Raw genomic sequence first — 13,572 nt, 5'->3', positions numbered from 1 at the left:
TTTTAGCTGATTACTAACTTTTAAAGTACCAACTCATTGAATACAAAATATTTTGTATGAATCTCCATGGGGGTGTTGAGTTTTGTATGGCTATAGTGCATTTTTCTGGAACAAACTCATTGCTTTTGATATGATACTCCATTGTCAAAGGTCTACTGAATGGTAGCACAGAAAGGGACCTAAGAGATCAGCTATTCTCATTAGCTCTTTTCACAGATAAGCAAACCAAGACTCAGGTTAAGTACTTGCATAACTAGAGTTTATTTTTGGCAGAGCCAGGCTATATAACCTGCCAGTGTTGCTGTATTTATAAATGGAAAACATTTATTATTTATTGTAGTGAAGGATAATGGAAATAATCATTTTTTCTTTCTGCTTTTCCTTGTTTTAAGAGGCACAGTTGAATGCTGTTGATGCTTTCATTGAATCTATGAGTTTAATAAAGAAAGATGAAGAGGAAGACACCATCAAAGACTTGTTTCCAACTACCAAAATCCCAAATCCTGAATTTCAGAGATTATTTCAGGTGAGAAGGGAAAGATGAACCACTCATAAAGCTGTGAGAAAAAAAGCTGTGGTCATTGGCCAGTCCCAAATAAACTTTTTTATCCTCTGAGGTTCTGAGGGCCTCATTTGTTCTACTTAGTGGAAAAATAAAGTTTCTCCTTTTTACTTGAAAAGAGAAAAATATTCTGAGCTTGTAGAAAGAAAATTTAGAATCCTTTTTTTCTTTTCTTTGAAGAAGCCTAGTTGAAAAAAAAATATAGGAGGGCTTAATAAAAAGCAGGTTCTTCTTTTGTGTCTTTTCAGGCTTTTCTCGTATATTTCTATGTGAATGACTTTAAAGTCAATAGCAAGGAAGCTTACATGAACTGTATAGTAATATAACCATGATTAGGGAGAAAGTATTGCAGTGTCATGTTTGTCAAAAATTTCATAATTAAATATAGAATAGAGGTCAGATAAGGAGATTATAATATGAAATTATTCAAGAGTAATTAAAATACAGAAAAATATAAAATACAGTATGTGTTTCTGAATCTTTTTTTTTTTTTTTTTGGTACTGGGGATTGAACTCGGGAACTTGAGCTTGCAAGGCAGTCGGCGGAACCACTGAGCTAAGTCCCTAGCCCTGTGTTTCTGAATCTTAAGCCAGAAGAATTAGAAAGTGGGAGGATTAAGGTAAATTAGAAGAGTTGATAAGAAATCCGATTTATGCCGAGAAAAGGGAGAGATAGATCAGAGTTAAAGAGGAGGGAGTATTCCAGCCCTGTACTAAGCTGATGACAGCAAGGCATAGACTCCTCTGACCCGCACAAAATTGCAGAATACCCAGGCAGCTTTTTCAGGCAAACTGTTCCCCACAGAGGAATGGTGGGCCCACTCCTGGTGGGTGAGTATTATGCAGGACATCATGGACTGTCTGTGTTGACTCACTTCATAAAATACCTGTAACTCACCCAAGGCCATATTGGGTCCTGCTGTGATTCAAGGGATCTTCTACTTGAAAGAAATTTCCTGGGGTTTTTTTGGTACTGGGAATCAAACTCAGGGCCTCACGCTTGCCAGACAGGCGCTGTGCTGCTGAGCTGTATCCCTACTCCTGGGTTTTTTGATGCTTGAAATGTCTTTAAGTGGTTAAAAGAAATCTTTAGTTCTAAACTTAGCAATATGAAATTTAACACATGAATTTGCCTCAGTAAATACTTTAATATTCTAAGTGTAGTCAAGTATAGATGGCAGATAGATCCTTTGGTGCTTTTGATGAGTGGTATTAAAGACCTGAAGATTGTGCCATTGACAGGCAAGTGAAGAGCAGAGCAATGAGAAATCCTTCCAGAACAAAAGAAACTTCTACTACATGGAAGATTTGTCTAGAATGGGCTCTGTTTATGTTCAATGAGTCTTTGTTGGAAGACCCAACAGATACAAGTCATAAATGCAGCCATTTTCATCTTTCAAGGCTGTGAGCACTGATAACCTTGATTTTTACAGCATTTTGGGGGGAGAATTTTTAAAGTGGCTTGTTTGGAAAAAGTACATTCAAATTATGTATTTTCACTAGGGCATGTATATATTGAATGTTTTTTTTTTAAAAAAATCAAATACTTAGCATTAAGAATATACGTTGTGCTCAAGATACTATAACTACTTTAAGGACCCCTTTAGAGGAAACAGGAGTGGAGAGATACAAAGCCTGAAGTTTCCAGTGATCAGAAAACACCATGACAGTAAGAAGAAAAAGAGATTCTTGCTAATAGGTAGTTGAAGAAGGCTGCCCTGAGGAATTAACATTTGGACAGGGACCTAAAAAAATGATGTGATGAGGACTTGCCGTATAAAAGGAGTAGCATATGCCGGAGGCCCCTGCAGTCAGGTTCCAGTCCCCACCTGCCCAGTGTGTGACGCAGGTCTGAGAAAAAGAATACACTAAGAGACAGAACTGAGAGAGAGAGAGAGAGCAGGGTGCCAGGACGACCAGTGCCGGTGCAACCGACAAAGGCGCTGGACAGTCCCAGGCACTGACTTTTATTGACAATCAGTTGGGGTAAAGGTGATGTGTGGTTTCTATGGAAATTAATGTAAACAAGGCTCAGAAAGGACAAGAAAAGCATTCTCAAATTAGGAACAGAATAGACAAAATATATGGTTGTAATTAGAACATTGTCCTCATAGTCTGAAGGTTTGGTTGTGGGAATGGAATTTGGGCGCAAGTTACTCTGACTTTGGCATGTAGGCTTCAGCTAGATTCACTTCTCAAAACAAGCCAATTGTGAGGTTAACTCTTTACAGCCTGCCTTGGGCATAATCTATATTACAGTCCTCTACAAGCATATACAAAAGTGTGACAGTATGAAGTGCCACCTGTTAAAGGATCCATAGACACAGCAAAGAATGTGGGAAATGATGGGAAAGGTGGCAGGTAGGTTGTGAAGAAGCTTGTGTGTTTGGGAGTTGGGATTTCATGGCAGTGGGTCATCATTAAAAGATTTTGTCAGCAGATGGATAACATAGTTTAAGAAAAATAGCTTTGTTGGTGGCAGAGGAGGTGGTCTGTATACCAGTTAAGAAACCTGCAGCGACCTGCATGGAGGCTTGAGTTGGAGCAGTGATGAAGAGATTAGAGGGGAGTAGATTTTGAAGGGATGTAGAAGGTAAAGGAGATAGGATTTGAGAGATTAGATGGTGGTTGATGAGAGACGGAGAGAAATGAAAGATAATTGGATCCTAGCTGGGGTTACTGAAAGGATTGTGTACTGAAAGGATTCCAAATTGTGATAAGGAATATAGAATGAGGAGATGGAAAGGGTAATTTATTTTTATAAATGTTAAATTTGAATTATCTGTTGACTAACCCAGTATAGACACTAGAAGTTGGTAATGCAGAACCCAGAAGAGAAGTCAGTCTAACATATAGTTTTGAGAGGCTTCCTCTTTTAGGTAAAAAGTGAATGAAATGGCCTGGGAGAGCACATTGAGTGATAAAGAAAAGGACAGACAGCTGAACCTAAACTTTGAGTGAACAAGCAGGGATAGACATCAAAAGAACTATGAAAAAACAAAACCAAGCACTTCTGCCTCTACCCCCCAACAAAGGTCAGAGAAGTAGAAAGAAGTAGGAGAAACCAGTGTCTTAGAAGGCATGGGAGAAGTGTTCCATAGAGAATCCCAGGGGCAGTTTTGCACAATGGGGAACAATGGCGAGCATGACAGAGGCCTTTGGGTGGGAGGTGAACCTTTAATGACTGGAGGCCGTGTCAGCTGAGCGCTGAGCTGGAAGCCAGGCCAGAATGCCTGGAGAGCACGCCCAAGAGAGGGAAAGAGGATGTCAGGGTGCCTGGGGCCCAGGACACTTTCTTGTTTTCTTTTTAAGTATAGCCGAGAGTGATTAATAATCTGTTGGTAAGAAGGTAATTCTAATTTTGGAACAAAATGCAGAAAAATATATCTTGTTTCAAGAGTACAGTTAAAATCACCTTTTAAATAATTGATACAATGTTCCTAAAATCAATGTTAGTACCCTCTGAGCTAGCCTTCTTCCTCTAATCTTTTTCAAAATTTAAAAATCACAGTAAGTAGTAACAGTTACTTAGAAGAAGTAAATAGATGAAGGATTGAGATCTCAGCTTCCAGCTACTAAAAACTGTCACTTCCTCAGAACCTCATTTTGGAGTTAGGGGGTGGGAGATGAACTAGGATTTTTTTTGCTTGGATGAGTTTTATATGTATCTCACTTAGCTTTATTTACCTAAAGTATGACTTAAGAAAATATGAGAGAGAAGTTGTTGCTCCAGAACGTCTCTTATAGATCCTTTATTATTATTTTTATAGGTCCTTTATTATTGATATATTGATAATAACACTGTTTGAAATTGCCCAAAATTCATACTGAAAATGTGAGATGTTGTCAGTGGGAAGATTGGGTAGAACATTTGTTCCAGCTCTTTCCAAAATATGCCAGTTGGATAGCACAGATAGATATTCTTCAAGAATACCTGAGAGGAAACCTACCGGGTTCTTTAGGATTTTGTAAGTTGAGCTATTTTAATGAACTGAGGGAGAACACTGAATTTAAGGATTATGCACAAGAAGGTTATGGGTAGATTCAGAGGGCTTGTGAGTATTAGATTTCTCCTTTTGCTTTTCCTGAAAAGACCTGACTTTCAGGGAAAGTTAAGTAATTAGGAAAGAGGAAAACAAGAGTCAAACTCTGAAATGAACAAATCTACCACAATATAGTATAGTATACGTCCTACACTTTGTGATAAGAAATAGTAGTTTGAAATTACAGAGTTTGAAATTCTGAAACTTAGTTTGAAACTAAGAGCTACTTAGTTTTTCTTCAAAATTACTAATGTATGAGTTGTTTAAAATTGAGAATAGGCAGGGATGTAGCTCAGTGATAGAGCACTCGCCTAGCATGCATGAATGACAACATCAGTAACAATGACAAAACAATATCAGTAACAATAACAAAAAGTGGAATAGTTGCAGCCTTATTCTCCAACCCAATTTGGAATTAATCTCTGTCACAGGAAGGAAACATCAGTAAACTGTTCTTTTTCTTTTCTTTCTCTTAATGGCATCTCATAGCTTACCTTCCTATGCTTCTTTTTTTGGTACTGGGGATTGAACTCGAGACCTTGCGTTTGCAAGGCAGGCGGCGGAACCACTGAGCTAAATCCCTGGCCCCTCCTATACTTCTTTTAGCGTATTTACTCTTCTGGGTAGACACAAGTGTCGCCAAGGCCTGGCTTAGTGGACTGAGACACTCCAGGTGATGTAGTGCAAGTGGCTTGCTGTCCGGTTCCACTCATACGAGGAGTGGAGTACCTGGCCTGGCCTTGAACCTGGGCCCACTCTTGGTGCTGCCTCCTGATACCTCTGTCAATAAAAAGAATGGTGGGAAAGAGGACTTTATTCTTTCAATCATTGTCTGTTAGGCACTTATTACATCCCAGGCATAATTTTTTGTGCTTTGAATTTAACAGTAAACAAGACAAGATCTTTACATTCAAGCAGGGCTAAAAAAATTGATCAGGTTATTTTAGATAGTCATAAATGCTGTGAAAACATCAAATAGGAGAAAGGATAGACTGTGACTGGGTGATAGGAGGAGCTACTTCATACTTAGTATCAGGGAAAGTTTTCTGAGGAAATAATATCTGGGTCTTCAAGTAAAGACCAGAACCATTAAAAATAAATAAATAAAAGACCAACTGTGTAGAGGACTAGGGGAGGCAGAAGAGGCACAAAGTATGAAGCCCAGGATCCAAAGGCAGGAGTGATCTTGGCAAGTAGTTAAAGCCACAGCTTCTTTTATAAAGCTCTCTTATAAAGACCGGGCTCCCTTCTCAGAGGTCTGCAGAAGGAATAGCTGCTGGGCATGGGTCTGTTTTCACAGTAGGCTTTAGACACCCGCAATGTCCTGCTAACGAAGGTGGTTCTGGACCAACACTCTGTTGTATCTTACATATGGTGAGTCACACAGCCCTCTCAAACTGAAGATGCAGGATCCCTGACTAGAAAATAGAAAGAAGCCATACATCATATCTCTATTTGTTTTAAAACCCTTATACTTTTCCTTATAGTGTCTGCTGCACAGAGCTTTACACCCCCAGGAGCCTCTGCCCCCAATCCAGCAGCATATTTTGAATATGCTGGATCCCCCAGCAGAGGTGACAGCAAAATCTCAGATTCCTCTCTCCAAAATAAAGACCCTTTTCCCTCTGACCGAAGCCATCAAGAGAAAAGATCAAGTAACTGCTCAGGACATTTTCCAAGACAAGTAAGTACTGGATGTAGTTGTATTTAAGATTTGCAGAAGTCTTGGAGGAGCTCTGGAGTTAAAGCATTGCCTGGGGGATTGTGGAATTACAAAGGTAGAGGAAGAAGCCTTTTGATGTTTGACTCTTGCATTGAAATATTGATTTTTCATATCTGCCCATTAGTCATGTTTTATCCTTGCTGTTCACTTGAGATTTGGGATTCCCTTCTGGGTTGTTGACTTTTGGGTTAGGATGGGAGGAGTGGGCTGAAGGTTATGAGGTTCTTTTGGTGGAGAGTTTAAGTGTCAGTGAGATTTTTGGAGAAAAAGTTGGAAGGAGAATGAAAAATCCAACCCTTCTTTAGTTACTCTATTAGTATGTTAGTGATGTACTTGCTTGTGCTGTTAGGGAAGTATTATACCATTAGGGAGGCATTTGTTGCAAAATGCTTTTCATATGATCTTTCAATCAAGCTTACAAGTGGCTATTAAGGTTTTTCCTCATCAGATTCTGTTTTAGAATTTGTATTACTTTCCATTGGAAAAAAACAAAAATAAACTAGGAGAAATTGTTCTTGATTATCTAGAATCATTTTAGGTATATAACATTGATTTTACCAAGTCAACTGTTTTTTTTCTCAAACCAGAATAATCTGTTCACGTCTTCTTGCTGCCCTTAAGATCTGGCTTTAGATCATTATTATTTTTTCTTTAATTTCCTTCCCTCAGCTGTATCTTCACTGACAAAGTAAAGGATACTATAATAACCCAAGTGAAAGAATATTGAATAATTTCCAGAAACTTTCTCTGGTTTCTATAATTCATTGCTGGAAGTATCATCCAAGTTGGATAGAAAGATTTGCGTATTTTGTGACTTTCCAGAGGTTAAAACCCCAAGCTTTGTCAGAATTGGAAAAAAAAAATCATGTACTTGGCCAGGTGTGGTTAGCACATGTCTGTAATCCCAGCACTGGGGAGGCTGAGGCAGGAGCATTGCCATGAGTTCGAGGCCACCCTGGGCTACATAGTGAGTTCAAGCCAGCCTGAGCTACATAGCAAGAACCTGTCTCAAAAAATAAAAAACAAAAATCATGCACTCAGTAGATTCGATCGTGTACATTCCTAATATATCCTTGGAGGTATTCACAGCTCTGTTTTGTCTATCCTGCCTTCCACACAGGAAGACTGTCCCTAAAAATCCACTTTCCCTCCACTGTCCTCACCTAGCTATATGCCTCTGGATCCATAGTTCCGAGCAGTTCCATGCAAGTCTGCAGCCTTTTCTTCCCTTGACGCCTTGCTGTAGGCTCACTGCAATCACCGGTCTATTCTCTCTCTCTATTAAAGCTCCAGTTCATGATCTTGATTACCTTCTGATGCTGTGGGAAAGAAGTGGGCCATTTTCTCTTCTTCCTTTGATTAAAATGTAAATTAGCCGGTTAAAAACACACCACCGAGCCCCAGAAGGCTGTTGTTCAGTGATTTGATCCCTGCTGTGGTTATACCTTCAGCTGTAGTCCTATCGCTCTTCTGGAAGCTGCTGTATGCTGGGCTTCCATAATGGCGTGTGACAGAGCCAAGTTATCTGCCTACGGCCTGGAAATTATCAGTCATATACACCTACTCATTCTCCTATTCTGCCCTTATTTCTAAATATTAGGTTTTAAGAACTGCAAAAATGATGCATTTAGCATATATTTATCAAGTACCTCATATATTGAGGAAGAACGATTCAGTCTCTTCTTCATAGTTCTTAAAATCTTCCATTTTTTATGAGAAGTCTCCAATTACCTTTAGAGATAATTTCTCTAAGGGGAAAAAAATTGTTATTGCTGAGCTATATCATATACATATATATATATATATTTTTTTTTTTTTTTTTTTTTTTTTTCTTCCCTATCATCCCTGTACCCAGGGCACAAATTTCCTGGAGTGGGGTGGAGGAACTAAGATTGAGGAAAGGCAAATGTCCAATACTAAGATAACACTAAGTCGTGTTTTTTATTTCCTTTGGTACCAGGGAGCAAACTAAAGACCTTGCACTTGCGAGGCAGGCACAGTGCCACTGAGCTAAATCCCCAGCTCTAAGCTCTGTTTTTATAGATATTTATCATCCTTGTATCCAGAGTACATATTTCCAGTGGAGGAGAGTGGATTGGGGAGTGGCATGTGTCTACAAAGAAAGTTTCATAATCAAAGACAAAAGTCCTGAGGGTGGGACTCACTAATTTTCATTCCAGCTTTGTTACTGAGTTTGGTTAAATAATTTTACCTTTATGAGCTTTTCTCCACCTGAAAACAGCCTTACCTCAAGAGATATTATAATAATGAAATCACATATATTAAATCACTTCAGTCTATTTGAAGGAAAGGCAATAGTCAAAACCCACACAATAATTGTATCATTATCAGTGAAAACAGTGAACATCTGAGAAGGTCTGATACACATCTTGGACTTGGTGAATACCTAATGTTAAAAGTGATTTCTTTATTTCAAGAGACAAAGAGCACCATTTGATACATTAGTCCCACCATGTACTAAATATTACCCATATCATATAAATGCATTACTTCCTATAATGTAGACATACACTCTTGAAATGAAATTGTCAGAATTAAGACATCTGAGGTCTAATCCTACTTGTGCAAATGATGAGGTCTGTGAGTAAAAATTTTTTAAAATCCTAATTATGTCTGTAGTATTTAGTAACAGTGATGACAATGATAATAATAGCAGAAATGTTTTCATAGAGAACACAGAGACAAATTGATGGGAAAACCTCAGTTTTCTGGCCCATCTTATCTAAAAGCATATATCTGTTTTACATCTCCCTTTACTTCTTTCCAGTCTCAGTGGTGTAGGGCACCTCATCCTGTCTGAAGTTCATCCCTTCACCTGTGCCCTGAGCTCCTATCTTCTGTCTTATCTGGTACCTTAGTCCACTAATAAAGGCTTCTATCTGGCTGTATTTTCAGCTTTTCCCTTTACCAGCTTCTTTCCTTCCTTACCTAAGACAAAATAATCCCCCCAGCTTCTTCCTTCCAATTACTGCCTGGTACTAATTACTAATCTAATTATTATCTTTCCTTCCACAAGCCAGGCTTATGAGGAGAAAAGTCTACAATGCTGCTTCTCTCAGCTCTCGTCCTCTGCCCCCACCACCTCTCAGAAACTCATCTTCCAAGACATGCCCTGCTCAGTTCCCTTCAGCTTTGCAGTCCTTTTCTTTTATGACCTCTTTCTTTGTGGCGCTTGACAAGGTGAAGTGCTACCCACGTATCTTCCTTAACTTCAGATGATACCCTCTCAGAATGGGGGTGCATTTCCTTCCCCGCTGACCTTAAATGTTGATGTTCTGTAGGACTTGTCCTCAGACAAGCTTACATTTATTGAACGCAGGTATAATTCTGAGTGCTTTACTTGCATTATCTGTTTGGATCCACTTGGCCATCCTATGAAGTAGATTGTTGGATGGACAACACTTTAAAGCTGAGGAGACTGAGGATTAGGGAAGATCCCAGTTGGCAAATGTTGGAGCAAGGATTTAAATGCAGGGAGTCTGACTCCAGAGCTTATACTCTTAGCTGTAATTCCATTTTGCCTTAGCAATGCATGTGCCAGGAACTTTTATTATTGCGCATACAGAGATTCAAAATCCATTGAATATTTCTCTGCAGCCTAAATTTTCATCCTATCTGCAGGAGAGCTTAAGTTTCTAAAGTTACTTCAAGTTTAGTGTGTCCAGAAATACAACTGCATGGTCTTTCTCTTTCCATGCCCCTTTCAAAGTGTACTTAATGCTGATACAATCTGTTTCAGTGAATAACACCTGATTTCCTGGAGGTCTTCTCTTTCTTTAACTTTTTATATCTAATTGGTTTGCCAAGCTATATTAAACTTACCTCAAATCCTCTTTTTTCACTTCAGGTCAGTATAGTGTCTAATTGATTTTGGAGTCAGATTTGGATCTAAACCAAAACGTTCCTCCTTAAAGTGGTTAAAATTGGCAAGTTGCTGTTACTGTCAATGGGAGTAACAAATACCTGCCTTTGATGAGCCTTTATTTGCTCTTCTATAAAAGGACAGTGATAATAGCTAACTCATGGGGTTGCTGGAAAGTTTAACTGAGATAGTTTACGTGTGCCTAGATAGTGACTAGCACGTTAGCTCTCACTAGCATCACCCACTTGTATTTTATGTATGCCTCCTTATTTTAGCCTGCTTCACTAAGATAAATAGCCTCATAACTATTTTTTCCTCTTTCCCATCCATTCTTCTCCGGAATGGTTTATTTTCATGTTTGTCAGTTTATTATGAAAGATATTACAAAGGAGATGCATAGGGTGAGGCGTCCAGAAAGGGCCACAGAGCTTCCATGCCTTTTCTGCGAGTGCTGTCCTCTAGGAACCTTCATGTGTTCAGCTGTCTGGAAGCTGTCTGAACCCTGTCCATTGAGTTTTTTTGGAGACTTCACAACATAGGGAAGACTGATTAAATCAGTAGCCACTGGTGATCAATTTAATTTTTAGCCCCTGTTCCCCAGAGGAGGGAGACAGGACTAAAATTCTTAGCCTTCTAATCCTGCCTTGGTCTTTCAGGTGACCAGCACTCACCTCCCCTGCTACCCTACCTGTTCTGAAGCTACCTAGACCTGTCAGCCAACCTGATTTGCTTGTTTGTTTTGGTAGTGATGGGAATTGAACCCAGGGTTTTGTGCAACCTAGGCTGAGTGATTTTCTTTTTTCTTTCTTTTTAAAAATCTGATCACATCATTCTTGCTTAAAATTCTTTAATGCCATGATTCTTAACCTTCTCTCTCCTCTTGATGGACTCATGATATAAAAATTATAAACTCTCTCCCCAGAAAGATGCCATTACTACCAAGTTTTGAATATACTTTCATAGTTCACAGACTCTTAGACTGCTAATTTTAAAACCCTTGCTTTAAATGACTTCCCATTACCATCAGCGTAAGATTATCAGGCTCGATACACAAATGAGAAAACCCAGATAAGCAGAAAGAATAAAAAATCCAGCTACCTAGAGAAAACCATTTTTTCCTCCCTTTGGGGTTAGAGCTTTTGGAGATTGAATTCCAGGGCCTCATGCATGCTAAAAGTGTGGTCAACTGCTGTGCTACATCCCAGCCCTTCCTCATATTTTCTTTATTTGGTACCAGGGATCGAACTCAGAACCTTGTGCTTACGCGTCAGGCGCCGGAACCACTGAGCTAAATCCCTGGCCCCGATTTACATATTTCCTACCCTCTGTTCTCATTACTTCCCAGGTTACACCTCATATTGTAGCCTCATAAAATTGCTTGCTAGTTATAAAAGATAAGCTGCTTATCACAGTATTTTATTGTCTGTTTACATTTATTTGTCTGAACTTCTTGACAATGATGTGTATTAATTTTTGTGTGATGAGAGTTTAGAATCTAGCTTAGTGTCTGACACATAGTAAGTATTCATCCAATGCTTGGCCAAATAAGTGAACTACAAAATTTATACATATTTATGAAAGAGAATAAGAAAAAAAGGAACAAATCACTTGTGGTCCCATCATCTAAATGCAGCAAATGTTAACATTTGTATGTCTACTGTGATTTTGTATGGGTAATTTCTACTTTCTAGGATTTAGTGTCTTTGTAGATAATTTGGGGGTGAGAGTCAGTGCCCTTTCCCACCTTACACAGATATTATGAGTCTAATATATATAACATTTCTAATAATACTATTAAATGATTTCACCTTGAGACTGTTAGTCATAGTAAAGTTTCACTACTTTCTGCTTATTCCTGGGGCTATTTTTATCTGCCTGGTACTGGTGATTGGTATATACAGTGGTACCTTGGTTCACAAACTTAATTTTTTCCACAATTCTGTTTGCAATGATCTATGCTTGCAATTTGGTTGTGACTAGAAGCATGGAACAAATTTTGTGACCAGAATTGTGGAAAGAATTAAGTTTGTGAACCAAGGTACCATTGTAAGTCTCTTTACCCTTCCTTTTTAGAATCTTTGGAGAGTTTAAGAAATTCTTCATGTGATTCAACCATATGTTTCTATAGAACTTAACCTAGGGTTAAGTTGTATGTGTAATGCTTCTTGATATTACTATATAAGTTAGTATTTTTGGAAGACATTAGTTGATAGACTAATGATACTTTTTACCATGTGTTTCCCTGAGGAGCAAACTGAAGCTCAGCAAGATAAGAACTTACTAAAATCTAAACTCTGGATATACAGAAATGATGTGTAATGAACACCTCCAGGAAAGTAAAGATTTCAGGGCTAGTCAATGGCAAAACAGAAAGTATAATCCTGGTCTTTTTTTCTCCAAATCTTCCGCCTTACCCTAGTGTCTTTCTCATGGGAAGAACTGGCAAAGGTTAACTGAACTGGCTGGCTGTAGTCATTTTTTTTTTTTTTTCTAATTGATTCAACTTCTAATGGAATTTTATTAATCCTGGGTTTGTGCATTTTTCTTTCATTGTTGCCATTAAGGGTTTATGTGTTTATTTTTTATTTTACTTGCAAGGAAGGAACTCTGGATGACTTACCCCTTATGTTTCTTGGTCCCTGTCCTGTCTCCTCTTCCCTACTCTCTGCTTCTTAGAGGGAAAAGGACAGTGGTAAATGAAAAAGACATCAAGTGATAGAACTTTTCGTTCATGTGTGAATGGCTATGACGCTTGTGGTGATGACTTTATTCTTTTGCCTACCTGTGAGAGGAGATTTGGTATTGAAACACCACCGAGGGAGCCAATTTCTGTTTTATTTTTTCTTTACTTCATTTCTAAGACAACCTTTATTTTTCAAAACTCATTAACTTAACGTTGGGGTTTTGAACAACACACAGAACTACTAGTGTTAAAAATCACTAAGAGTAGATTTTAACTGTTCTCACCACAAAAGACAACTGTGAGGTAACCTGTATGTTAAATAGCTCAGTTTAGCCATCCTACAATGTATACATCTTTCAAAACATCATATTATCAGATCATAGTTACTAATTTCTTACTCATTTCATTCAGCCATTTCTTAATGGCTTATTTTGTCTTAGACTGATTACTTTTCTGGGAGAAAAATCTCTGTATCTTTATGTTCTGTAGTGTATGGGAAATCATGGCAGAATCTTTGGATTGGATTTTCTTTTTCTTTTCAGTTAACTTGCCTAAGTCACACTGTTAAGCCAGCATGTTACTTGAGGCAAGATGTTTGATAAACTTTTTGGAGTTGTCTTCTCTTAGTACACAGATGCTGTTGAATTGTGTTAATATATTGCCCAAAACTTTTATAAA

General features: G+C 38.4%; 1 protein-coding gene across 1 annotated transcript in view; it reads left to right on the top strand.

The window, feature by feature from the left end:
- The window catches only part of Xrcc5 (X-ray repair cross complementing 5), a 97,877-nt gene that overhangs the window by 40,271 nt on the left and 44,034 nt on the right, over positions 1–13,572 (top strand). The window contains exons 13-14 of the mRNA XM_087206141.1: positions 393–526; positions 6,093–6,289. Coding sequence (XP_087062267.1) covers positions 393–526; positions 6,093–6,289 — 331 coding nt within the window. The remainder of the gene's footprint in view (positions 1–392; positions 527–6,092; positions 6,290–13,572) is intronic.

This window comes from Heterocephalus glaber, unplaced genomic scaffold, assembly GCF_053883595.1.
Source record: "Heterocephalus glaber isolate CG9 unplaced genomic scaffold, H.glaber_assembly_v1.0 deba00000621, whole genome shotgun sequence".
In the NCBI taxonomy this organism is placed as follows: Eukaryota; Metazoa; Chordata; class Mammalia; order Rodentia; family Bathyergidae; genus Heterocephalus; species Heterocephalus glaber.
Note: the sequence above shows the minus strand (reverse complement) of the source record. Positions and strands in the feature narration are given on the sequence as shown.